At 53.0% G+C, this 25,795-nt stretch overlaps 1 protein-coding gene across 11 annotated transcripts in view; it reads left to right on the top strand.

The window, feature by feature from the left end:
- Positions 1-25,667, top strand: part of LOC114858260 (IQ motif and SEC7 domain-containing protein 1-like) — a 48,953-nt gene extending 23,286 nt beyond the window's left edge. For 6 of the 11 annotated variants that reach the window (XM_029155257.3, XM_029155255.3, XM_029155258.3 and 3 more), the window contains 13 exons: positions 15,483-15,756; positions 15,829-17,087; positions 17,165-17,326; positions 17,403-17,525; positions 17,698-17,864; positions 17,968-18,107; positions 18,631-18,660; positions 19,306-19,431; positions 19,517-19,616; positions 19,702-19,863; positions 20,077-20,253; positions 21,187-21,236; positions 22,385-25,667. In XM_029155257.3, coding sequence (XP_029011090.1) covers positions 15,483-15,756; positions 15,829-17,087; positions 17,165-17,326; positions 17,403-17,525; positions 17,698-17,864; positions 17,968-18,107; positions 18,631-18,660; positions 19,306-19,431; positions 19,517-19,616; positions 19,702-19,863; positions 20,077-20,253; positions 21,187-21,236; positions 22,385-22,924 — 3,310 coding nt within the window. In that variant the 3' untranslated portion in view covers positions 22,925-25,667. Of the gene's footprint in view, positions 1-1,528; positions 2,446-2,876; positions 3,389-7,547; positions 12,702-13,983; positions 15,243-15,482; positions 15,757-15,828; positions 17,088-17,164; positions 17,327-17,402; positions 17,526-17,697; positions 17,865-17,967; positions 18,108-18,630; positions 18,661-19,305; positions 19,432-19,516; positions 19,617-19,701; positions 19,864-20,076; positions 20,254-21,186; positions 21,237-22,384 lie in introns of those variants that run through there. The other 5 variants (XM_029155262.3, XM_029155264.3, XM_029155263.3 and 2 more) reach the window with 5 other exon arrangements.
- The last annotated feature ends 128 nt before the right edge of the window (positions 25,668-25,795 follow it).

The raw sequence follows: 25,795 nt of genomic DNA, 5'->3' as shown, positions 1-25,795 counted from the left end.
GTCAAACCAGTGGAAGGACAGGGAAACCAGTGGAAGGACGGGGAAACCAGTCAAACCAATGTGAGGATGAGGAAACCAGTCAAGCCAGTGGGAGAATCCTGAAACCAGTGAAGGGACCCTCACACCAGTTCCTCCAGTGGGGGTGGCTGGTCCCAGTGAGTTGGAGCCTCCTGAGCAGCTGGTACTTGTGCGCTGAGGCAGTGACGCCGTGCTGCAGACATGATCTATAATCATCCAGTCACTTTCATTCTCATTTCTAAGCTTTCCTCCGTAGTCGTCACATGCTTCCAGTGAGTGACTCATGCAACAACGCAGGCTTCCTTTCACCTCGTCTCTCTTTCGTGACTCTGGATTTCTGTTTGTGCTGACTTCATGCTATGCAGGTAAATCCTGTCAGGGCTGTGAGGTTCTGAAGCCGTGTGGATCATTGATGGGAACCTAAATCCATTTCCCGGCAGGTCTGAGTGCGGCCTCGCGGCTCCGTGCGCTGCCTCGGGTCAGAAACGCTGCCACAGAGGCTTGTTCCCTCTGTTTGTGTGGATCCAGGACTGGACCTGGAGGAGCGAATCCTCCCTCATCCTGTTCGAGGCCGGCCTTGGTTTTAATGCGTCTCTGATGTGCTATCAATTAGACAGTGACAGTGAGTCACTTCCTCCGTCTGCCACCAGGGGGGGAACTTTTCTAACACATCAGATTCGCTGTCTCTCACACGTCACTGTCACGCGTTGTGATCTTTTCTATAGAGAGTCACTAACTTTGATGCCTGGTTCTTGAGTCTGAATAGTTTGACTTGTGGTGGTTCACATCCCTGGTAAAAGGCTGGAGCTGCAGCTTCAGCTCGTCGTTGTGACACTCGGCTCTGACTGTCATCTTCCATCCTCCACAGGCTGAAGGCCTGTCACAGGGTTTTACTCATGAGGTCGTCTGAGCTGACGACTCACCGGCATCAGTAGAAACATGTCCCACGTCTGTAGCCGGATGAAGGACGGCCGCTGGTTCTGCGGTTCTACCTGCTGCTCTAGAATGACCTTGACGTCTACAAAGACGCGTCATCACTGGTTGCACCGCCTGCGTTAACAGTACAGTAGGTGGAGGTGGACACGTGCACTGTCAGCACTGGATGGAGGTTAACGACGCACAAACACCTTAAAATCATCTCCTTCGTAACAAATGATCGCTGCTGGGAAGCTCCTCCCACATTCACCACTAAAGGCTTCACATGAACTAGAAGGCGGCTTGAAGGCGTCCTCATCTGCTGCGAGCTGCGTGAGTGGTGACATGGTGAATGTCGGCACCGGGCTTTGTGCGGCTTCTATACGTTGGCCCGGGAGACGGGCCGTGGGTCTGGTGCCAGGAGGCGTGTGAGCGGCGCCGACGCGCTGATCGCGTGTGAACGCGCACACGCAGCCGCGTGAACGCACACGCACGCACGCGCGTGAACGCACCCGCGACCATGTGAACGCACAAACGCACACGTGTGAACGCACACGCGCCAGTGTGAACGCACACGCGCCAGTGTGAACGCACACACCACCGTGAGTGCACGCAGCCGTGTACGTGTTGTTGTGAACACGCCGCCTTCTCAGTCTGTGTGTTTGCACTCGCACCCACGAGGCTGAATATTGATGAGAGGCCCCTCGCAGCCTTTCCCACGACACCGCAGCGCGAGGAGCGACGGCTCCAGCTCCACTGAACACGTGTGAAGGTGCTTTAATAAAAAGACATCTGACGTTTCTCTGCACGTGACTCAGTTTCCACGATGCTTTCGTGACCTTGATGGGTCACTGGACACTGAAGACATGAGGCTCATTTATTTGAGCATTAACCCATGTGGTCATCCAACATTTCAGCAGCCCCTCCCTGCTGCAGCAGCAGCCAATCACACGCAGCGCTGCCAGGCTTCCATTCCAAGCTTTAGTAGTAGGGTGTGTTGCCTAGCAACCAGAATCGGCACATTTCTGGGAGGTCCTGTGTGGATGGCAGCAGCTGTCGGAGCGAGAGGGAGAGCAGAGAGAACGGGAGAAGATCAGCGGAGGCAGGCGGGAGGAGAGAAGGTGCCCGGGTTTGACTGGAGGAGGAGCTGCAGGATGAAGACCGGACCGAGCTGAGGAGACGTCTCTGGTCCCGGCACCGTCCCAGCTGAGCTGCTGGTGCAGAGCACGGCCGGCGCTGTGAGGACAGGCAGCCTGACCTCAATAGGCTCAAACAAGCAGCCAGCGCTTCCTGCTCTGGGGAGCGGCTCCTCGATGCCGGCTTCACAGTAATTGTGCAGCGCTGGTTGTGGGCCGGCTCCCTGGGTCGGGCATGGCTGGGAGCGCCCGGTTCTGGGCGCTGCAGACATGAGCAGTGGGATCCTGACGCTGTGAGGATGTGGAAGCTCAAAGCCTTCTGCCTGGATTACTGGCACGTGCTGTGTCTGCAGCCACACAGCAGCTTTTACAAGAGGTAGGTGTGAAAAGCAGCTGGGAGGTGGATGCGTTCATGGGACCAGTGCCTCCAGGGCGCCTTCACGGCGCTTCTTGGGCGCTGGGATCCTGTCTGTGATGAGCTCTCGTTCACCTTTCACCTGCTGCAGAGCTTTAGTGGCCGCGCGGCACTCGCTCTGTCTGTGAATGCGGTGCAGCCCGTTTCCAGTCAGATTAAAGAGACGGAACCTCCACCTGCGCTTCCTGTGGTGCCGAAGCGCTGATCCGGGGTCTGTTTGAAGAGCTGCTGGTTGGGGAGCAGCGGTCTGTCCGTTAACATTAATGCTGGCAGGACTCCAGCTGTGACTGATGACACACTCATCTGGGTTTGTTCTTGGCTTTTACAGAACTGGGCTTCGCTCTGTGGGTCGGACTGAACCGCTGTTTTTCCACATGTTGTGAGGTGTTTGTTCCGCCGCGTTGCTGGAACATGCTGGTCACAGGGTGGCGGTGGCTGCGCTGCTCACATGCAGCGCGCTGTGGACTCAGGCCCGGCCCCTCCACGCTGGAGCTGCATCCTGGGATTCACCAGCGCTGGTTCCTTGTGGGTGGAGAGCTTTTGTGGAGCGGAGGCATGATTTTCTCCTGCTACATGTTCCCAGCCGTTACCTTACTTGGTCATGGAGCAGCTCGCTGGAGCAGAAAGACTGAGCCCGGCGTAAACTGGGGCAGAGAAGTAACTTCAGCAGCGAAGAATGAGCCTCTCTGTGGCTTTTCAGTGGAAAGTGAAGGATGGAGGCTGTAATTTGTGGTCAACGAGGGAGTGAACACAGACTCGAAGTCATTTAATGAGACCTTGTGGCGTTTTGTGCTTTTCAAACTTTTTTGAAGCTTCCTTTGGTGCGTGCTGCATTTTTGTCTGGTGATGTCACAGCCGCGTGCAGCGCCATGTGGAAGTACTGCATCACCAGCCGAACCCTGAGGTAGGAGCTGCAGCTGCAGCCGCGGCAGCAGATAGTTGTTGCTGGACGGGTCCAGGAACATTCCTGTCTGGCTCCAGCCTGGTGGTTCCCTCCTCCAAACAGAGCGGAGGGAAACAGCAGACGTGTTCACGGTCCTTCAGGCTCCTTCTTTTTTGTGTCCTCAGCGTTTTATCGCTGCTCGTTTCTCTTCTAGAGGGCGTCGCTCCATAGATTGTCTTCTGAATGAAGGCAGAAATGCTCCACATTGAGACACACTGACCTGTTCTTTGTTCTGCTGCTGTCATTCAAATGTCGTCTTATCTGACGCCTGTAGTTGTATTGTTGGGGGTCGTGAGTTTGTGCATACGTTCACGTCCGCTGCTGCTCCTCCCTCTGTCATAGTACACGTCTGTGACTGCAGCAGCAGCAGAGTCGTGTAGCAGCGTTCATCTGATCGCGGTCTGATTTATTTAACGTGTGGATCAGGCTCGCTGCTGGGTCCACATCCATCCACAGCCACGGCCTGGACCGGGCCTGGAGCACCAGCACCGGCACCAGCGCGGCCGAGCTCTGCTGTCAGGGAGCGACTAACGTTTGTAATAGAAAGTTCGTCTCAGTTTGTCTGTGGTGAGTTCAAAAATCCTCCAGGCTGGAAAAGCTCAATGTCAGCGACAGAGATTCGATGAAGACGTGAGCTCTTAATTTACAATTAGGGTTGTGTGGATTGAGTAAAAATAACAGCAGCGTTCGTCACGCTGCTGCAAAGCTGGTTCAGTGGAATCCGTGTGTTGTGCTGGTTGTCAGTGTGATGCATCATTACGGGTTGTGTTTTTCCAGGGCCTCTGACCAGAATAACAGCGTGATGCAGCGTCTCGTGCACCTGATATGCACAGAGCTTCTCCTATGCTTAGGTTTCAGTCAGTGTATGAATAATTGAGGTGTAGGAGCTAGTTTTCTTACATCACCTTTAGGAAAATCATTTGCTCAGGGAGCAGCTTAGTAGCAGACGAGCTAATGTGCTTTAGCTGAAAGGGAAAGAAGTAAGAATGAAGCAGTTTCACCGCTTCTTCACTTTTATCGCTGCAGGGTTGAAACATTATGGCTGACTTTATTTGGGGATGCTGCCTCTGCAGCAGCATCTGCACTGCTCATGTTAAGCTGAAGCTTTTGAAATGCTAATTATCTGTGGAGCCTGTTTGTTTACGCTAATGCTCCAGAATTCCAGCCTCCAGAGAGAGGACTTCTCATTCACTGAGGTGTTTGATGGGAACATGCAGCCGTTTCCAATAGAAGACACATGTTGGGAGGAACTCTCTTGATTCCGTAATGTGCATGAGTCTAAAACACGACCTCGTCTCATCTGTGATCGGTTGAAGACACAGAGTCCGTCTGTTGCTGAGTCTGCTGTCATTCTATGTTTGATGACATATTCCTTTGCATCTCTTCACAGCGCCTGCCTGAAAAGTAATGAGGGTGTGTGCAGCATTAACTTATGTAATGGCAAGGGGAGGAGGGGGAGGAGGGGGAGGGCAGTGAAGGGGGGGGGTTGGTGATGAGCTCATTCTGCTGCACTGCAGCTTCTATATGCACATTCCTTGGTCCTCCTGCCACTCATGCACATGCACATCTGCGTGGCGTGTCCATGACGTGTTTGTAGCGTGTCCGTGGTGTGGCAATTTTCTGACGTGTCTGTGGCATATCTGTGTCCATGGCCTGGCGTGTCCCTGGCGTGTTCGTGGCGTGTCCGTGGCGTGTCCGTGGCGTGTTTGTGTCCGTGGCGTGTTTGTGTCCGTGGCGTGTCTGTGGTGTGCCCGTGGCGTGTTTGTGTCCGTGGCGTGTCCCTGGCGTGTCCGTGGCGTGTCTGTGTCCGTGGCGTGTCCGTGGCGTGTTTGTGTCCGTGGCGTGTCTGTGGCGTGTCCGAGCCGTGTTTGTGGCGTGTTTGTGTCCGTGGCGTGTTCGTGGCGTGTCCGTGCCGTGTCTGTGCCGTGTCCGTGCCGTGTCTGTGCCGTGTCCGTGGCGTGTCCGTGGCGTGTTCGTGGCGTGTCCGTGCCGTGTCCGTGGCGTGTCCGTGGCGTGTCCGTGGCGTGTCCGTGGCGTGTCCGTGGCGTGTCCGTGGCGTGTTCGTGGCGTGTCCGTGGCGTGTTCGTGGCGTGTCCGTGTCTGTGCCGTGTCCGTGGCGTGTTTGTGTCCCTGGCGTGTTCGTGGCGTGTTCGTGGCGTGTCCCTGGCGTGTTCGTGGCGTGTCCGTGCCGTGTTCGTGGCGTGTCCGTGCCGTGTCCGTGGCGTGTTTGTGTCCCTGGCGTGTCCGTGGCGTGTCCGTGGCGTGTTTGTGGCGTGTTCGTGGCGTGTCCCTGGCGTGTCCGTGGCGTGTCTGTGCCGTGTCCGTGGCGTGTCTGTGCCGTGTTCGTGGCGTGTCCGTGCCGTGTCCGTGGCGTGTTTGTGTCCGTGGCGTGTTCGTGGCGTGTTCGTGCCGTGTCCGTGGTGTGTCCGTGCCGTGTCTGTGCCGTGTTCGTGGCGTGTTCGTGGCGTGTCCGTGCCGTGTTCGTGCTGTGGCGTGGACGTCAGCGCGTTATCAGTCACGGCGCTGAACAAGCCGAGCCTCCACAGCTCAGCTCGCTGTCGCTGCTCATCTGTTTACTCTTTCTTGTGACGGAGCAGCTGCTCATTATCCACAGTGTGATGTGGGGGGACGTGAGGGTGAGGGGATAGTGGCAAACAGCATTTATGAAGCCGATCGTTGCCTTTGGGAGCGTTCAGCTCGGCTCAGCCTGCGAAGATGCAAATTAATAGCTAAAACACTGGACAGAAGATTAAACACCAGCAGTGTCCTGATTCCTGATGCTAATGTGATGAGCATGTGTCTCATACATGGCTCATTTGTAGCACCGCTCTAGTGGAGTCACTTCTAAGGCTGATTGAAACATTTGGGTTTTTCTCCCTTTGAATATTTGATCCTGGCTCGTTTGGCTTCACTCTGTGAGGGAGGCTGCGAATGAAGCTGGTAAACAGTCATTAAAGTTAAATGTTTGCCCTCGTTGGACTAATTGCTTTGGGCTGTGTGTGTTTTCTGGTCATACTGAAGCACCTGCACTTGGTAAAGCTATGAAACGTGTGATTCGGTTGCCTTGGCAACTGGCCACGAAGATCCGTGCACATGACGGATGACGTGACTCTAATTTGTTTGTCTCTGTTTTTCATTCATGCCACAGTGTGAATCACAGGACTGTTGGTGGGAATGTCAGTAGGTCCCCGGCTCAGTGTTCATGGATGTCGGGCCTTATTACCCAGCCTGGAGACAGTTCTTTTCAAAATACGGGCCACTCAGGGCTGAAATAGTTTGTACACGTCTGACAGATCAGAGCCGAGTCCTGGCACAGACTCCAACCTGTCAGTGTAAATGAGCTCCCTGGTGAGTTGCTCTCCTTCTCCCCCATTTAGGAACAATAACTCCCCCACTGCTCCAGATCAGCTTGTTTCCGTGCCCCCTTTGTCTCCTCCATCCTCCTCCATCGCTGACTGTGGTCGAGCGCCATCTGTTGGCAGAGACCTCTGGTCTGAGGGTGTCTCTGTGTGGACGGTCCACTGCTGATCACTCATGCAGTCATTTTTCATTCAGCCTTTGGATCCGGAGCTGAGCTGTGGGTGCAGAGGGGGCTCCTGTCTCCTCCCTCGTAGCTGCTAAACACACCATTATTACGACATTATTTAGCAGCAGACGACTCAAACCCTCAACTTAGGTCTGGAGCCTTTCTTGTTGAGACTCAGAGGGTGGTTTATTTTCACATTGGACAAAGTCTTATTCCTTTAATTCCTTGTCCCTGTTGGACCTGTTATCTAACCTCTCTGAACTGTGCTCTGAATGCCACGTTCTGCTTGACAGCTCAGATTCTCCCCTCAGCAAAGCAGTGTTTCCTGAAGCGGGTGGAGAAAAAGGCAGAACCAAACAAACGCTGTGACCTTGTAGAGCTACAAGCTCAGCCGTTGACACAGCAGCTGAATAAATGGCCACAGAGGGGGAAGAACTGGGGATGAGATCAAGAAGGGCAGGGGTGAGGTGGCGGGAGGCCGGTGGAGGGGGGGGGGGGCAGGGGTGAGGCAGGGGGAGGCGCTCTGGAAGCAGAGCCTCCTCTTTTCATTGATGTTGAGGAGAATTTGCTGATCAGGGAGAATGAATGAGGCGGATGCAGGTTCCCGGTCTCCAGCGTGAGAGCGTAGCTCGGCTTCTCTGCTTGAGAGCGAGACCTGAGGCAGAGAGTGAAGGTAGGTGGGAGCTCCTGAGCTGAAGCCGGCGTGTGATGAGCTGCTCTGGGCTTCGAATAATAATTAGCCGATATTTATGAAAGAAAACATCTGCAGCCGCTCGTGTTGAGGCGTTCATGTGATGGTGGTGAAAGGCCTGTGAGCGGATGGAGCCAGCTGTTTGTGCAGTTTGTGCTGTTTGTGCTGTTTGTGCCGTTTGTGCCGTTTGTGGAGCGCGTGCTGCTCTTCGATGCCGACGCTCCGTAGCTGGCGCTGTTTGTGTTCATGGTGTCTTCCCCTGTTGCTCGTGTGGTTCAGCAGCCTGTCGGTCCGTGGGGCTGATGTCGGTCAGGCTCCGTCCCAGCATCTGCTGACTCAGCACATTCCTGCTCATCAAACATCCTGTTGACATCCTGTGTCCGGCTCCTGTAGGCAGCAGCCCTGTGCCTGAGTCCAGCTTCATTAAAGCTGGTGTGTCATTAGCAGAGAGCTGTGGTGGTGGGGCCTTTGTTGATGGAGGCAGCTCTGCCTCATGGACACAGAGCACAGAGCGGCTCTGTGTCCGTGAATCACGTGCCCGTCGGCCCTTTGTTTACGCTGCATCCAGTCACATGTGCTGTGATGTTGTTGTCACGCTGCAGGACGTTGCTGAGTTACGTTCTGTGAAACCAGTTTCCCTCTGGGATAATTAGACGCTGTAAATCTCTTGTTCTTTATTGCATCATCATCATCATCATTTAAAGGAAAGTAATGTCAAAAAGGAGAATTAGCTTTTCAGCTGGTGAATCTTGGCTGAGGTTAAAGTAAACTTCAGATGAAACTAAAGCAGGTCACATTAAATGTACCGTGATTCATATTTATTCATGCTCGGTTGCATTTCCAGTATTATTACCTGCTGGTACTAACACTGTATGAGCTCAGATGCTGGTGAACTGCTGTGACTCAGGCTGGAGCTGCAGTACAAATGTTCTGCTGGATAAAACGTGTTTCTGCGAGTTGCTGTCATTCGAAGCCGCCTCCTGCTTTGATTGACTGGAGGCTGTTGGGGAGTTCACTTATTAAATGACAGATTCAGGTCAGCCACATGTTGATGGGAAGTGGAGGATTCTGTTGCCGCCTCCTGATAAACCACATCCTTGTCCAAGTATTTATTGTGGAGTCAGTGGAGAAGCAGGAGGTTCCACACTGAGCGTCTGAAGCTTCTATGAAGGCGTTTTTTGACCTCCTGACAGCTCGTCCCTCATGCAAAGCATCCAATAAACTCAAACGAAGCCAGAAACATTAGCTCCCCTGCCGGGTGTTAATCCTTGTGCCGTGTAGGAGCCGCTGCTTGAAGATCTGCTGACTCGTGTGGAAGTGAGGCATGAATGGAACTTGCACGCTCAGGATATCGTGTTCCACAGGAATATGTCACCGTGAATTCATTCCTCAGCTGAACGGTAGCTGGAGGACAGCTTTTATCAGTGACTGACTGCTTCCTGCTCGTCTCTGCGACGTGGAGGAGCCTTTTCTTGTCCAAACAACGAAGCAAAGGTTTAAATGAGAGCCGTTGTGAATTATTTCCCTTTAGGTGCTTTTTTCTTACTGATGAACTTTCATCTGTGGCGTCATCTTAATGTTTAAACACCAACCATCAGGTTTTCATTGCTCCTCATATTTCTTTTTTGATGTAGAAGCTTTATATTATTGTATTATATATTAGAGACGTTGCTCCATTATTAATACATTGTGTTTTATGAATGACTGTGTCCACGTCGGCCAAATGAGGGACTCCTGTCATGCTGTCGCTTCCAAGTGGAGCAGAAACTGGATGGTTCCCTGTGATGGAGGCGCAGTGACTGTAGCCGATGCGTCCCAACATGGAAGAGCTGCTTTTATGGTGGAACAACGCTGGCGCTGCGTCCGCCTGTATCTGCATGTGGACGCTCACAGCCGGCTGCAGCACAGACGGAGGCACTGGTGCCTCCTCTCTATTCACCCTTGAAGTCACATTTCTGAAGATTATTTTTAATTCTAGAAATATTTATCCAGCTCCATTTCATGCTTGACTTCTACCAACATGACTTAAACGGGACACAACACGGAGAAGCTCCGCAGCCGTTTGTCTTATTGCTGATGCAGTGAATGGATCTGATTGGAAGCGCCGTTGTTGAGCCTTCGAGTCAATTCACCCGATTCAATGATGTCATTTAGCCTCAAGCTGATGGCGTTTCCAGACACACACACAGATTAAACTGTGTCTGGTTTATATCTAGGCATGGAGATATTTTTTATTATTGTCCCTCTGGACGATATTAATGGACGGCTCCTGGAAATGGGTTTTGGAATCAGTAGCAGAGACACAGGATGATGGATGGGCCTCGGTGGTGCAGTTAGACAGGAAGACAGATGCTCTGCGACGCTTGTTTGAGCTGTAACACAGCTTCATGTATTTTTAAAGTTGCATACGTACTTATTTGCAGCAGACTCATAAGAGGCCGTGGCCTGTGAGGCAGCGCATGCTGACACGAGACAGGTGTGAGTCCAGCACAGCCTCAAATAGATTTGTGCACCGCCCCCGTCCAGAAAAGGCAGCGCTGCTGAAAACACTCGTGACCTCACTGCTCAGAACGGCCCTGCTGCCACATGTCTGCCCACATGCTGCAGTTCCACGTGTGCCCAGCAGGGGGCGGTGGACTCACTCCTCCTCGTTTTGTCAGTGAGTCTCTGACCTCCTGACCACAGACTGTTTATGTCTGGGGCCTTTGTCACATCTTCACTCTCACACCGTTTTCCAGCTGAATTTCATTGAAAATGCTGCAAATGTCTGAGCCCCAAAGCAGCGGATAATGAAGGCAGCAGGTCATGCGGCGCTTTCTCTCCGCTCCCGGTATCGTTCTGTCATGGAGACTTGGAGCCTCACGTGGCTCTGTTTTTGGAGGGGAGAGGCCCGGTGCTGGGGGGACACGGGCCTCTGCTGTTTGCAATGCAGTGACTCACGGTCCAGAACGAGTCCCTGCTCATGTTCTGTCATCACACCTGACCCGCATGTGGGGAGGAGCCCAGGAGGAGAACCAGAACCAGAACCAGAACCACGGTGCGTGTTAAACTACGCCTCACAGCGTCCACGACCCTAAAACACGTGTCATCAGGAGCAAAGGTTCCTCTGAAGTTACGGAGCCAAACGAGTCTTGTTAAAGTTTTTTGTCCCATCAGAATTTCTGCGTGTTGTCATAGTTACCGTTGTTCTGCGTGAAAAGAGACCGGTCAGCGCGACTGGACCTAGTCCAACATTAGAAACGCCTTCAACCTCATTCTAAAACTAGAACCCAGTCAGTAAATGTAAGAAAACAACCTATCTGGAAACACTTAGTTATTTTAAAACAGAGTTCTGTGAATATGAGTTCGTGGACTTTGGTTTCTGCTGTTTCTGTTCAGATGTGACTCCGTCAACAGTGCGTGAACAGAGAAAAGCCTCAGAACATCTGCTCCAGCTTTGCTGCCTGCATGTTACGAGCAGCAACAGCACATCCTTTAATTACTCTGCTTTCAGCTCTATTTATGCGTCTGCTGCCAGATTCGTCTTAAGCACAGAAATTCTTTGTTTCAGAGTATTTGCTCTTTTTTTTTCCTCCCAAACAAAGTCCTCAGTGTTCAGAGCTCCTCTACTTTCATTTAGTTTGAATCAAACTATGACATCAGCCTGTTCTAATTGTTTCCAGAGCAGCCAGCAGAGTTTTCGTTTTATTTTCCGTTCTGAACTTTCAGCCAGAGCAGATAATGAGAAACGGGGCCTGATGTCATAGACCGTGAGCCCAGTTTCCAGGAAGTTATCACTTTCCCGGTCGCTTCCTCCGCCGCCCAGTTTGTCACTCTCCACCGTGGGAGAGCGTGTCTTTGTAATGTTCAGTGGGCGTTCATGATAAAGTGTCCACGTCTCTGGATCAGAGGAATCGCAGCGTTTTGGAGCCGCTGGGAGTTGGGGGAGGGGCTCAAATGCACAGAGACCATATGTAGTGAGTTGGAGAAATGGTGTTTTATGAGGAGCCGGGGCCTCTGCTTGGAATTCTCAATGACATCATCTGGAGCCGGTTCAGGGCGGACTGGGATGGAGCCGGCGACTGGACCCGAGCTCAACATGAGAGCAGAACCTTCACGGCTCACGTTTGTGTAAAAATGATCGAATTGGGTCCGATTTCCCTAAATGCTTTAACTTTGAGCCTTGTGTTAAAACCATCAGGGCAAAACTAAAAAAAACTGGCACTGGTGCTAAGGTGTAAAACTGAAGGCGTCCTGACTTCCACTGTGACGATGGTGGGATGTGTGATGTTGTGTCAGGGCAGCTGATGGTCTGAGTCTGGGTCTCCGGCTCCGGCGCCGGTAGCAGCTGGACTCACCGGGCCCTGGCGCCTCCGTGACCTCACCTGATGGGACTGGTGGCGCTCGTTGAGGCTTCTTTTTGCGTAGCTGCTGGTTTCATGGGGCGTGTCCAGAGGAGGGGGTCGTTGGACAGATGCCTCCTGCTGTGCAGCACCCCGACCCGCTGGCTGACGGGTCTCTGACCACACGCTGCTGAGCTGGTGCTGCTGTTGACTCTGGATCTTTTCTTAGTGCGCTTCTGAGTGCCTCTATTAATAGAGGAGCCTCCACTTTGTTCTGCTCCACCTCCAGTGTTTGCCCCAGACGCTCCTCCCTCCTCCGTGCTTTTAGCTCCTTGTTTCATCTCTCACTCCTTTATATCGTGACCTCCAGCCAGTGTCACCTGACGCAGGCTTGAAGCGTTGCCCCCTTTTCTTTTCCGTCTCTGCTCCACTCTGCACCCGCCCCCTTCCATACGCCTCGGCCTGGCAAAAGCCCACTCCCGTGTCGCAGCCTCCGCCCCTCATTCTGCCGCCAGCCGGCACCGCGAGCACAGCACGGGGAGCTTGGTTTGTCTGTGGGAGAGCGCGACGGCCATGAACGCCTCCCGTCTAGCGGCAGCGGGGACGCGTGTGAGGAGCCGGCGGCCGCGTGCGCAGGAACCGGGGCGGCGCTGACGTCTGGAGGAGCAGCATGTGGTGTTTGCAGTGTAACTCAGAGAAGACGCAGTCGCTGCTGGAGCTGGAGCTCAAGGGCTGGTGAGCGTGGGGGTGGGGGTGGGGGTGGGGGGGCGTCCTGACATTGGATGGGGTCACGCCGGGGCCAGAGGCTGCGTCCTGGACGAGCAGCGTGACGTTGAGGGGACGTGGATGTGAGGCTGCTCGGCTCAAGGGCATTCCTGCGGCGAGTGGAGGCGCTCTCTCACTCTCTCGCTCGCTCGCTCGCCCGCTCACACGCTCGCTCGCCGGCCATGGCTCGTTTTCACGGCTGGACTTTCAAGGGCAGACGCTGAGTGAAGTGTGAAGGACGGGTGAATTATTCATGAGTGAGATAATCACAGCGCGCTGTTGTTGGTGGTGGAGGAGGAGCGATGACTTAATTCAGACCTAATGAGGTCTGATGACACTGACTGGAGATTTCTGGTCTTAATTAGTTACATCATTTGAGCTGACGGTGCCGATCAGCTGATCGTCTCATCGTGCGTCTCTGTTCTTTACTGTGACTCAGTGGATGTAGCTGTCTGCCAACCTCCAACCTTTTATCTCCCTCCTCGCTGTGAGATTCGTGTTTACAGCAGCTTTATTCCTGTTGGAATCACTCGATTCCTTCACATCTGTGTCGTTGTGGCTCTGCTCACATCTGGACTCTGAGCTCTTTGAATGAAATAAAGTGAGGAATCTGGTTGAGTCTTTGAAGCGTGTGACGGACGCTTGTTTACATGTTTACATGCTTCCTGTTGGTGGCGTTAATGCAGCGATCAGTTCTGCTCCTGCGTTTGGTCATTTACTCTGACTTTACGTGCTCATGTTCAGTAAAAGCTTCCCGTTCGCTGGTTTTTGGTGGCGTGTGGGCTTTTAAAGTGTGCTTTTCTTTGCTCCAGAGGCGTCGTGGAGGTTGATTGATGTGATGTTCCGTCTCGGAGCAGCCTGTAAAGCGTTCATTGGGCGTTCGCTCAGCGCCGCTGCAGCTCTGGCCTGCACTTCATTAGCCGCCGTCTTTTCCCAGAAGTCCTGTAGATGTGACTCGTCTTTTCCGGGTTGGAGGAATGTTTCTCCCTCAGGTCCGACTGATGGAGTGGGCTGAGGCCTGGACGGGGGCCTGGGTTCAGGAAGGAGGGAACAAAGCGCCCCTGGATCTGCTGGCTGGAAATCACTGCCAGCTGAGCTGCCGCGCCGCTTCACAACCCAGTGCATATTCATCATGTTCACGTGTCCTGACAGTGTCTGGAAGTAGTTGTTCGTCAGCGCCTTCGTCACAGCCTGTGGAAGTAAATGATAGTTTATGTGCAGTCAATCGGACTCCATCACGTAGTTTCCTTCTCTTAATCTTTCTCTAAATCCATTCCAGCTTTCAAAATGTTTCTCTCCTTTTCGCGCCATAATGAGCGACTGCTTCCTGGAGAGTATTTATCAACCTTAGCGCAGAAAATGCTGCATTTACTGTATTTCCTGGATGTTTGGATGATTAGACACAAAATGGTAGAACGAGTGTTCCTGGAGGCGGTGCAGTGAGAACAAACCCCAGAGGAGCCTCAGGCCGTTAAAGGCAACGCAGTCACTTATTTATCATACTTTACATTCACATTGCATGAAGTGAAAACTATGTTGTTTATAAAGACTTACACGAGACAATGGAAAAGAAAACAATGCAGCTGGAAACAAAGAGTTGCGTTCTGCTGCTGCAGCTGCTGTGAGCTGAGCTCCAGCACAGTCTGCATTCATCCTACAGGACTCCCATCTGTTTAGCATCAGCCGCACGGGGACAGAGCATTGAAACAGGTCCTCATATTTGTAAAGTTTGTGTACTGGGATGTTTTGCTCCGGCCTATTTCTGGTTCTGTGACAGAACACGAGCTGAGACTTCACAGCTTCTGTGACTCGTGCTTTATATCGACGACTGTTCTGTGAATGCGATCGTATGTTTTCAGATCTCTTGTTGCTGCTGCTTCACACTTATTACTGGTTGGTGTTCACTTGTGTGAGGCTCGTTGCTTCTGGACCTGGTTCCAGTTGTTTGATTCACCACCAATTATTTAGTGAAGGAGGTCGATCCCACGCGTTTCTGCTTTCATCTCTTTCTTGCGTTTTCCTGCTGAGTCTCTGTTGGACACTGTTAGCTACACCTTAGTCTCCGTGAATAGTGCACCTTCAAGTGAAGGACTGTGTGAACAGTCGCTTCCTCCTCTGCCGCTCGGCAGCGGGCGCTGTTGATCTGAAGCTGTGATGAGGGAAGTGAAGTGTGCGCTGTGCGGGCGTGTCGAGTCAGACGCTACGCTGCAGCTGAGACGTGTGAGCTACAATAACAGTGGCGACGGAGCCTCCAACGCACACGCTGCTGTTTGTTCCTGGACATTGGACTTAGTCTGTCTTCGCTCCAGGAAACATGAAGCAACTCCCCCTGGTCCCTGATTGGCTCCGGGTGCAGCTTAGGCTTTAGTTGGCCGGAGGCTGTGTGGACTCTGGACTTCACCTGACGGACAGCATGGTGGACAAGATATGGAGGAAGAGCTGGCACTTTATAGAGAGCAGACGGTGGTCGCGCAGTAAGACGCCCGCTAGTGTGTCAGCGGGTACGAGTGAGTGAGTAGCCTCTCTGTTAAAGTAGAGAAAAGGTCGCGCTAATTATTACGCAGATCAGTGTCACTCTGCTCTGTGACTTAAAGAATAACACCCCTTCTCCGTTTTAAGGCCCTTTTCGCACTAAGCTGTCGATGCACTTCATCTTCTGAGCTTCTACGTGGAGTCAGGCTTTTGTTAGTTATGTTAGTTTTGTCATGGTGGCGATGGTGGGTTTCACCCCCTGCTGTGCTCTGGTTGCAGTGTGGAGGGCGATGGACGACCCGGCGACAGCGGCGCGTCCCTGGACGGCGGCGCCGGCTACGGCCCGGTGACGCACGGCTCCGCCATCAGCCCCGACCGCTTCGACAGCCCGCTCTACAGCCACGGGGTCCAGCCCGGGCCCCAGAGGCCGCGGCGGCCCAAGCTGCAGCACTCGCAGTCCATCCTGCGGAAGCAGGCGGAGGAGGAGGCCATCAAGCGCTCGCGCTCGCTGTCCGAGAGCTACGAGCTGTCAGCCGACCTCCAGGACAAGCAGGTGCTGTGACCGCTGCCACGCCGCAGCTTTTCATGCACGGCTCACTGAATGCTTTACTGCCTCCTCTTTTAGGTGGAGATGCTGGAGCGCAAATACGGCGGGCGCTTCATAACTCGGCACGCGGCCCGCACCATCCAGACGGCCTTTCGCCAGTATCAGATGAACAAGAACTTTGAGCGTCTCAGGAGCTCCATGTCTGAGAACCGCATGTCCAGACGCATCGTGCTGTCCAACATGAGGATGCAGCTCTCGTTCGAGGGCCCCGAGAAGGTGCACAGCTCCTACTTCGAAGGGAGGCAGGTCTCCATGACGCAGGAGGACGGCGCTCCGCTGGCCCTGGTTCAGTCCGAGCGTGGAGACATGGAGGTTCACCAGCCGGCCAACATGGCGTCGCACCCGGCGCCGCAGGCCGACCTGTCGGACGCCATCACGGAGCTGGAGGACGCCTTTTCCCGACAGGTCAAGTCTCTGGCCGAGTCCATCGACGACGCGCTGAACTGTCGCAGCCTCCAGGGCGACGAGGGCCCCGACCCGGACGCCTTGGGCTGCGTGGAGGTCCCCTATCAGGTGAAGTCCCGCCGCAGGGCGGCCGCGCGCATGCACGACGAGGCCCTGGCGGCGTACGGCGACGTGACCCTGTTCATCGACGAGGAGGACATGGCGCCGCCCACGGCCCTGACGCGCTCCGCGGACCCGCCCTCCAGCACCGAGTCGGACCTGCGGCTGCGCTCGGTCCCCTCGTCCCAGGACTACTGGCCCCTGGACGCCAAGGACGAGGGCCGCGACACGGACACCAGCTGCCGCAGCACGCCGTCGCTGGAGTGCCAGGAGCAGCGTCTGCGCGTGGACCACCTGCCGCTGCTGACCATCGAGCCCCCGAGCGACAGCTCGGCCGAGCTCAGCGACCGCTCGGACCGCGGCTCCGCCAAGCGGCCGCTGGCGTACGAGCAGCACGGCCACGCGGCGCCGCCGGCCCAGGCCAGCCCCAAGCACGCCTCCCACGGGCCGGCGGCGCCGCGGGAGGAGCCGCCGCTGCGCCGCCGCCACCGCCAGCTGGAGGCCCAGCTCGCCATCAACGGCACCGCCCACCGCCAGAGCAAGTCCGAGTCGGACTTCTCCGACGGCGACAACGACAGCGTCAACAGCACGTCCAACTCCAACGACACCATCAACTGCAGCTCCGAGTCGTCGTCCAGAGACAGTCTGAGGGAGCAGGCGCTCAGCAAGCAGACGTACCACAAGGAGACGCGCAACAGCTGGGACTCGCCCATCTTCAGCAACGACGTGATCCGCAAGAGGCACTACCGCATCGGCCTCAACCTCTTCAACAAGTAGGTTTTCAGCCGCCGGCGTCGGCGCAGGTTCAGGCGCCGCGGCAGCTGCTCACGCCTCGCGTCCTCTCCTCCAGGAAGCCGGAAAAGGGCATCCAGTACCTGACGGAGAGGGGCTTCATCCCCGACACGCCGGTGGGCGTGGCCCACTTCCTGCTGCAGAGGAAGGGGCTGAGCCGCCAGATGATCGGAGAGTTCCTGGGCAACCGGCAGAAGCAGTTCAACAGAGACGTGCTGGAGTGAGTGGAGGCCGTGCCTCGGCTGTGGCCGCGCTCCTCACCTGCTTCACCGCCTCTGTTCTGTCCTCTGTTCCAGCTGCGTGGTGGATGAAATGGACTTCCAGGGCATGGAGCTGGACGAGGCCCTCAGGAAGTTTCAGAACCACATCCGGGTGCAGGGAGAGGCCCAGAAGGTGGAGCGCCTCATCGAAGCCTTCAGGTAACGGCTCGTTATGAAGCTGTGAATCTTTGTTGGTCTTTTCCTCCTGACCCCGCGTGTTCCTCTCTGTCTAGGTAATTATTGATACCAGAACCCGTTCTACTTCTGCTTCCTCCGCGCTCAGTGAACTTCCTCACTTATGCATTCCATGTGTCTGTGTCTGTGTCTGCAGCCAGCGCTACTGCATCTGTAACCCCACCGTGGTGCGGCAGTTCAGGAACCCTGACACCATCTTCATCCTGGCCTTCGCCATCATCCTCCTCAACACAGACATGTACAGCCCCAACGTCAAGCCCGAGAGGAAGATGAAGCTGGAGGACTTCATCAAGAACCTCAGAGGTTGTCATAGCAGCCGTGCTCATCACTGTCACTGTCTCGTCCGAGAACAGATCAGCTGCATGTGTGTAGTAAAGGAGGTGGGTTAACCTGCGCTCTGCTGCAGGTGTGGACGACGGAGAGGACATCCCCCGAGACACTCTGGTTGGCATCTATGAGAGAATCCGCAAGCGCGAGTTGAAAACCAACGAAGACCACGTCTCGCAGGTTCAGAAGGTCGAGAAGCTCATTGTGGGAAAGAAACCAGTGAGTGGCGTTTGCTGAGTGGATTCCTCCCGTCTGACTGTCACATGACGCTCAGTTAGAGTTAAGCTGTCGTATCTGCCTGCACTTTATTACTTCAGGAACTCTTTTTGTGGAGAAATCAGATTCTCAAACCCTGACTTTGACTTTTACTGAGTCTCACAAAGCTGCCGTCCTGACAGATGTCCCCAGTCCTTGATGTTTTCACTGCGATCATTCATTCATTACCCACTCATTAGTGAGTTAATACCGAGGCCGGTCTGTTGCCAAATCCAGTTGTGACTGAGCGCCGAGCCTCGAGTGGAGGCTCTGCATTATTCTGCAGCCGCTGGCGTCTCAGTCTGGTGTGTGAAGCTTAGACGTGGGTGAAGCTGCGCAGCCTCCAGCAGGTTGGAGGCCCAAATAATTCAGTGTTGAGCAATGATTTAGCTGCAGAATTAAAAGCTTGGCGTCGGAGTCCGTAGGGATCAGGGCTCGTCCGGCACACGGCAGGTGAAGCTTTCTCATTGTGGATCTTCTTTTTCAGATCGGGTCTCTCCATCACGGCCTGGGATGTGTAAGTAAGCTCCATATCAACTAGTGTGTGTGTGGTTGTGTGTCCGAACGCGTCACCGCCGCTCGGTGACGAGCAGCCGTTGCTCTGGCTCTGTTGGTTGTAACACGTCGTGTTAATTATCATGTTAATTGGAAAATAAACGCGTTTTCTTGTGTTTTCAAAGCTGAACATGACAAGTTTCTAAAAAATGGTCACCATAGCAACAGCACATTTCTAGTTGGCTGTAGAAGCCAATATTAAATTATGCCAAAGAAAAGATGAACACGTTCACCAGTTCTGATAGTTCTGTAGTACATGTACATACATGTTCTACATGTACATACAATACTATGTGCATGTATGTACATGTAGTACATACATGTACATAGTATAGTACATACATTTGTTGACGAGTGTTGGGCCACGGTGGACGGGTCGCCCGCTGTAACGCTGGCCCGCTGATGCGTGTTGACAGGTCTTGGACACCGGTGCAGCTCAGCACAGACAGTTGCTTGTTTGTGGGACTGGTTTATTACTGGGCCATAGCTGTCTTCCACTGGCAGTCCCAACTTTAACCCCTTCATGCGTCGTTTTCGCGTCCTTTGGTCTGTGTCTTCTTACCTTGTGACCTGATGACCTGTCGTCTGTGCCGTTTGTGCCTCGTAGGTGCTGTCGCTGCCCCACCGTCGGCTCGTGTGTTACTGTCGCCTGTTTGAAGTTCCCGATCCCAATAAGCTTCAGAAGCTGGGCCTGCACCAGCGGGAGATCTTCCTGTTCAACGACCTCTTAGTGGTACAGACGTGTCCGTTCGTTCTCCTCCTCAGCCTCTAAGCCATTAGATCCTTCTCATGTCTTTTCTGCATTATTATTATTTCAGGTAACCAAGATTTTCCAGAAGAAGAAGAATTCCGTAACGTACAGCTTCAGACAGTCCTTCTCTCTGTATGGGATGCAGGTCATGCTCTTTGAAAACCAGTGTAAGTGTGTCGTTGTATTGAGTGTTTACGTCAGAGCTGAACTCTCCACGCGTCCGTTCAGTTCACCCGTGTTTCCTCTGAACAGATTACCCAAACGGAATACGACTGACGTCGGCCATTCCAGGTGCAGACATCAAGGTCCTCATCATCTTCAATGCCCCCAACCCCCAGGACCGCAAGAAGTTCACAGACGACCTGCGGGAGTCCATCGCCGAGGTCCAGGAGATGGAGAAGTACCGCATAGAGTGTGAGCTTCCTGTTTCTCTCCCATCCCCCATTTTGACTCGCTCGGCCTCGGGCCAAACTAGTCCTCATTACTCTGCAGCGGTTTATGAGGGAGTGTGTTCAGAGTTCACAGGGGTTCACAGCTCTTAGAAGCTGAGTAAAAACAGGATGTCGGGCGCCCGGGACCGTCAGACGGTGACATAGGGCTCGGCTCCTTACCTCCGTGTTTCCACAGCCGAGCTGGAGAAGCAGAAGGGGGTGGTGAGGCCCAGCATGTCGCAGAGCTCCGGCCTGAAGAAGGAGGCGGGCAACGGCAGCATGAACCGCGCCAGCCTGGACGACACCTACGCCATGGGGGAGGGCCTGAAGCGCAGCGCCCTCAGCAGCTCCCTCAGGGACCTCTCTGAAGCAGGTACAGCCAGAGCAGCCGGCGGCGCCGGACTGGCGTCTGTGGTGGGACAGCGTAGTGCACTGGGTCTGATGTCTGGGAGGTCATTGGAGAATCAGGAGGTTGCTAGTTCTCCTCAGTGATGAATGAAATTGACGGCTGGTTCTCACCCTGACGTCTGGACCACTTTTTCATTTCCCTCCATGTTTTTTATCATCACTTTTTCGTGATGTAGTATCTTTGCATTTATTCATCTCATTTCATGATAATCTTCAGTTTCATTTAAAGCCGCTGCATCGCCTCAGCAGCTGTAGAGCTTCAGTGTCGCTCATTCCGCACCCATGACTGAGTGTTCCCACGCGCCGCTGTGCCTCTGACGCACCCCTGCAGTCGGTCTGCTCCGTGGCAGCGTAGGTCAGACAGTGAAGACGTGTCGCGGGCCTCACCGTGTCTGTGCTGCTTCCATGCAGGACGTGGCATGTTACTGGGCTCATCTTGGTTCTGTGTTTTTCTTTGATGTTTTTCCTGCCATCCTCCACTTCATGTGTATTTACTGTTCTTTTCATACACATCAGGTATTTTCCTGTTTATGTGTGCTTATGGGTCATGTACCATTGGCTTAATGTGCCCGACGCGGCCTCAGACCTCTATATGCCTGTACATCCCACTGTATTGCTTTAGATGTGTCTCCTCCTTTGTGACTCTCACTGAGACTGGCTTTGTCCCCAAACCTGAGCCCAATGAAAATCTACATCTTGTGGCAACGTTAAGAACGATTGTCATATTGAAGCAGAATCCGACTCAACCCTGATCAGACTTAGGCTCTGTAGACCTCCCCCCTTTTTGCTCACACTCACACGCCACTGCACTGCCCCTCCCCCCCACGGCCGGCGGGCGGGCGGGCGGGCGGAGGAGTGCTGTCCATCTCTAATCTGTGGTATTGCATGTCTCGGGCAGGCAAGCGGGGGCGTCGCAGCAGTGCAGGATCACTAGACAGCAATATGGAAGTAAGTTGGAAGCAGCTGGTATCCAAGCTACTCTCTCTGTGATGATGTGCACTGTGAAAACACCATTTATTTTTGGTCCTACACCTTTGCTTCATAGACTCAGCCCATTTGTTTGGATCATTTCTTTTCTCCTGGGATGCCTTATGACTGCCTGCCTCAGTTAGTGCATGCATGGGTTGCCTGCCTCTGATCTGCCCCTGTTTGGTAGCCAGTCAACTTGTTTTGGTCCTTCTGTATTGCCAGTGTCCACTAGCTCTTCAAACAAGCATGACTCTACTAATGCTGCTCTGATCCCTCTCCCTGTGGCCTGTCTCTGTCCGTCTCTCATTAATCACATCCGGAGGTTTTCATTCGGTGTTCCTCCTCTGTGGCAGGGTTTTGTTCTGTCCATCTCCTGCAGCCCACTGTCCCTGTCTTGGTCTTTTCTGTTCCTCGTACCCCAAACATCTCTTAAATGCTGAAAGGTTGAGGAAGGAGCGTAGCCTTCGTAGTCAGCGGTCTTCCGACGGGCTTCACACGGACTTACAAAGATGTGGATTTCATTCATCCATCTTTCACTCATTTCATCTTTCCATGAGTTCATGTGTTCTGTTGAAGTCTGGGACCCTGAAAATTTCATTCTGCTTCCAAATACGCACACGGTCTTTTTCTAACCGTAGACGAAGCATGTGCCAAAGGAAAAGCCTTTTTAAAGGAGAACTCCCACCTGGATGTTAGCGTAGCGCTGGAGCAGAGCAGCGGCTGCTTGGCTCCTTCTGACCTGTAGCAGAATGTGAATGTGTGGACGATGCGTTGCCTGTCACATCCTCTGCATGGAAACGATGCCTCCATTGACTAGAACCAGCTGCATGTGTGACTCTTCCCACGTTTGGCCCACTGACTGCAACCGGGGTTGAATGTCAGGTTCTCTATCGGCGCCATCGGCCACGTCACAGATTTCCAGCTAGCGACATCACTAGCATCTGCCCAGGCTAAAGCGCTCCAGTGTTGCTGCTGCATCCCATGACGACCCTTTAGTTTCCCATTTGCATGCCCTGTGCCATTCAGCTGCTGAGACACAAGTGTGACGTTGCTGCCGGTGCCTGTAGCTTTGGTTCGCGGCCTCCGTTGTCTGATGGACGTGCTCTTACCTTCTTTCCTCCCTGCAGGGGTCCATCATTAGCAGCCCGCACACGCGCCGGAGAGCCACCACGCCGCGCGAGGGCGCGCCCCGCGGACTCCCCGCCCTCCCCACCTCGGCCCCCGCCTCCACCTCCATCCTGGGCTCGCTCTTCGGCAGCAAGCGAGCCAAGCCGCCGTCCCAGAGCCACGGCCCCTTCCCCCCGCCCGGACACCCCACCCTCATATCGCACAAGCCCCACCCCACCAACCTGCACCACACCGCACAGGCGGTGCACGTGGCGCCGGCCCCGCACCACGCCCACCACTCCCAGTACTGCCAGGTCCCCCAGAACCCGCCGCCCTACCACCACCACCACCACTACCACCCCCCTCCCCACACGCAGTATCACCAGCACCCGGCATACACCCCCCACGCCCACCAGCACGCCCACCCACAGCACAGCCACTACAGCCAGCACCACCACCCCCCCCACTCCCAGCACGCGCCCCACCACCACAGCCAGCAAGTGGGTTCGGCACCTGGCGGGCCCAAACCCAAACACAGTGGCATCAGCACCGTAGTGTGATGCTCCGAGCGCAGAGAGGAGACGCGAGGAGGACACTTGCTTACACCAAAGGGACTGAGCGTAACTCTATGGCCTGTCCACTGTGTTCTACTGCTGCTGTGATGCAGCCACCGTTCTCACCTCCAGGTCCAGCTAATATGCAGGATGGAAACCGGACTCAAATCTTCCACCAGGGGCCTTCTCTAGTTTGCCTGATGGTGGGTTCGGCCCTGTCAGGGTTTCGCGGGCTGGTGTTCGATAGAGGAATGCTTTTTGTTTTGGCTCGGCTGTGACGGCCGTGTTCTCCCCGCTGTGTTGGACCGCGGCATCAGGAGCTCCGGCGCCCTGAGACGCAAACATGGCCGACTGTTTCCTCCCAGCGACGGGGCACAGCCTGGGGGGCGTCGGCTTCAACTCTTTGGTTCGCGGATCATTTGTACATGCTGCCGTCATATGAATGCTATTTGTTGTTGCCTCCTGTAGAGCTCATAGTGGAAAACATAGATATCATTTCACAGGAACCTAAATCAAAGGACAGCTGAACAGCTGCGTCCTAGTAGTTCTAGTGCTGTATTTACTGTAGATGACAGCTATACGTGTTGTCTCCTAGCTCTCATAAATAAATGTGCCAATTATTAATGCATAATCTATTTAGTCAAGACTTCATGTACAGTATATTGTGCGTAAAAGTAATTTGTAAGATTATACTTACAATTAATATTATCAGCAAAAATTTAATCAGTATTATACTGAGTCTGGTAACAGGATGTAGGTGGAGGGAGTGAGGTCCGGTTCAGGTGTGAAGGTTCTGCTTTTCCCTGGGATCAGGAGGCGCCTCTGCAGGGCAGCGGTGGCACATGAGCTGTCACAGCCGCAGACTCTGGGTCGGTTGGTTCCAATCTCAGTTTACTTCTCACTGTGGCTGCTAAGACTATTAGGAAACGCATCAGAGCCCCCTTTTCTTTGGAAGACTGACCCACAAAAGGCTCGAAGTGACGCGCGGCGTCTGTGGCTGTGTCACATCTGCTGCAGCTGCGCTCGCGACTCCTAGAATCAAACAATGGTTTTTTGCCTTCTTTAGTATATTTGTTTTATTCGCCGATGAGGTTTGGTGAGTAAATGAAATCAGTTCGGTAGTGAAGTATTGTTTCAGTTTTTTTATCACATGTGCAATATCTTTGTACTGATTTTGTACATTGGGAAAAGGCAAAGTGTCCATCTGATGAGTCCATTATTTCATGTTGCCTCATTATTTATTTGGTTTTGGTTTCGACCCCTGTCAGTCTTTCTAGTAAACAAATACGTGGCTGTCCTCGTGTTACAAGAGGAGCAGACTTGGAGTTCAGTGAAATGTCTAGTGAGTGATACTTTTGCATGTTATTGATGTGAGGCTACCCTCAGCACATTGTAGAACAAATCAGTGTTACCATAGCAAGTTTAAGTGCAATCATGTTCAGACTTGTACCGAGTGGAAGTCTGGAATCTAGTTGTCCAGGACGAGATTCAGGGGAAAAAATACCTTTTTTCATTAAAGAATATATAAATACTTACTTGGACAGTTCACAGTGGAAGAGGAATGTGTGTATATATTTTAATAAATGGAAAATGCTTCTCTTTGGGCTGAACAGAAATATTTTGCTGGATAAGCACATATGAAAGAACACTTACATTTTTTCAGGAAATGCAGTTCTAATATACAAAATGCAAAGTGAACAACGTCTATGGTAATATGTAAAGAACCTTTCTACATTCTACAGATAAGAGTCTATTCTAGTGTAAATTAGTGACAGTAAACGGTTTGTTCAGATATTCAGGTTGTAAATGTATTTTAAACCATCGCTTCTTCTCACACATTTCTCCTCACGTGAATTGACGAAGGACGTTCACACATATCACACGGGATCAGTTGAATGTGTCTTTCCATTGATTTCCTATCTTTAATATAATTCTGAGATCTAATGTAAAAGCGAGGAACCTGTTTGTTTGGCTTTGTGTTGTATTAAAATGTCTCCCGTCACTGTTTGTGGAAACCGTACCCCAACAATGCACTGCATGGTTCTGATGCATCATGTGTCCTGTTCACTGTGAGCTGCTCAGATCAGCCTTTACATTCTGACTCCTGCTTTGGTTTGGATTCGTCCCCGTTCCACGTGAGGCCGGTGGTTATTGAAGCTCTGCATGCATTTCATCAACAAAGCCATTGTGTAGATTACAAACAAAGACTTCCGTCGCCGAGGTCTGGCATCATGTACATATGGGACTTTGATGTGTAAAACCACGAGCTGCTTCATCCGCAGGAGGCTTTATATTTCTAAAGCTGCAAAGGGACCAAGATGGAGGTTAAGGAGCTGTACATAATGTGTATATGATCAGGAGCCTGTTCTGATATCTGACGTTAGGATCAGGGTGTATATACGTAACCTCACCGATGGATGTAAGGGGGAATATACAAACATATCGATTGTTTCTGCCTCCAGCTGTTGTGAGTTGACATTTGCTGTAGAAATCAAACACAGACTGTTAAGGTTTTCTGCCATGTGCATCCAGACATTCAGCAGCCACCTCTCACTCCAGCCAAACCCATACACATACTGTACGCTCGTGGTCTGGTGTGGGACAGGAGACAGGAAAGACAAGAATGGCCTCATTTCTATGTGCATTCTGTTTGTACAGTGAGTAGTGAGTCAGTGAGACCCCAGTTATTGTAAAACTTCAACTGTGACAATGTTGAGAACGCAAAATAAACAAATATGACTTATAATAAGCAGCTGTTGTTTTTTCTGCTGTCACTGTGACTCGAGTCAAAGCTTCTGCTCCGCTTCCTTTTCTGTACAGTGTTCCTCCTATTGCTGTCTTATCTGTTGGCTTTCGTATCTTCTGCTGCCAGGCTCT

Source organism: Betta splendens, chromosome 7 (assembly GCF_900634795.4).
Source record: "Betta splendens chromosome 7, fBetSpl5.4, whole genome shotgun sequence".
Taxonomy (NCBI): domain Eukaryota; kingdom Metazoa; phylum Chordata; class Actinopteri; order Anabantiformes; family Osphronemidae; genus Betta; species Betta splendens.
This window is presented reverse-complemented; position numbering and strand designations above follow the sequence as displayed.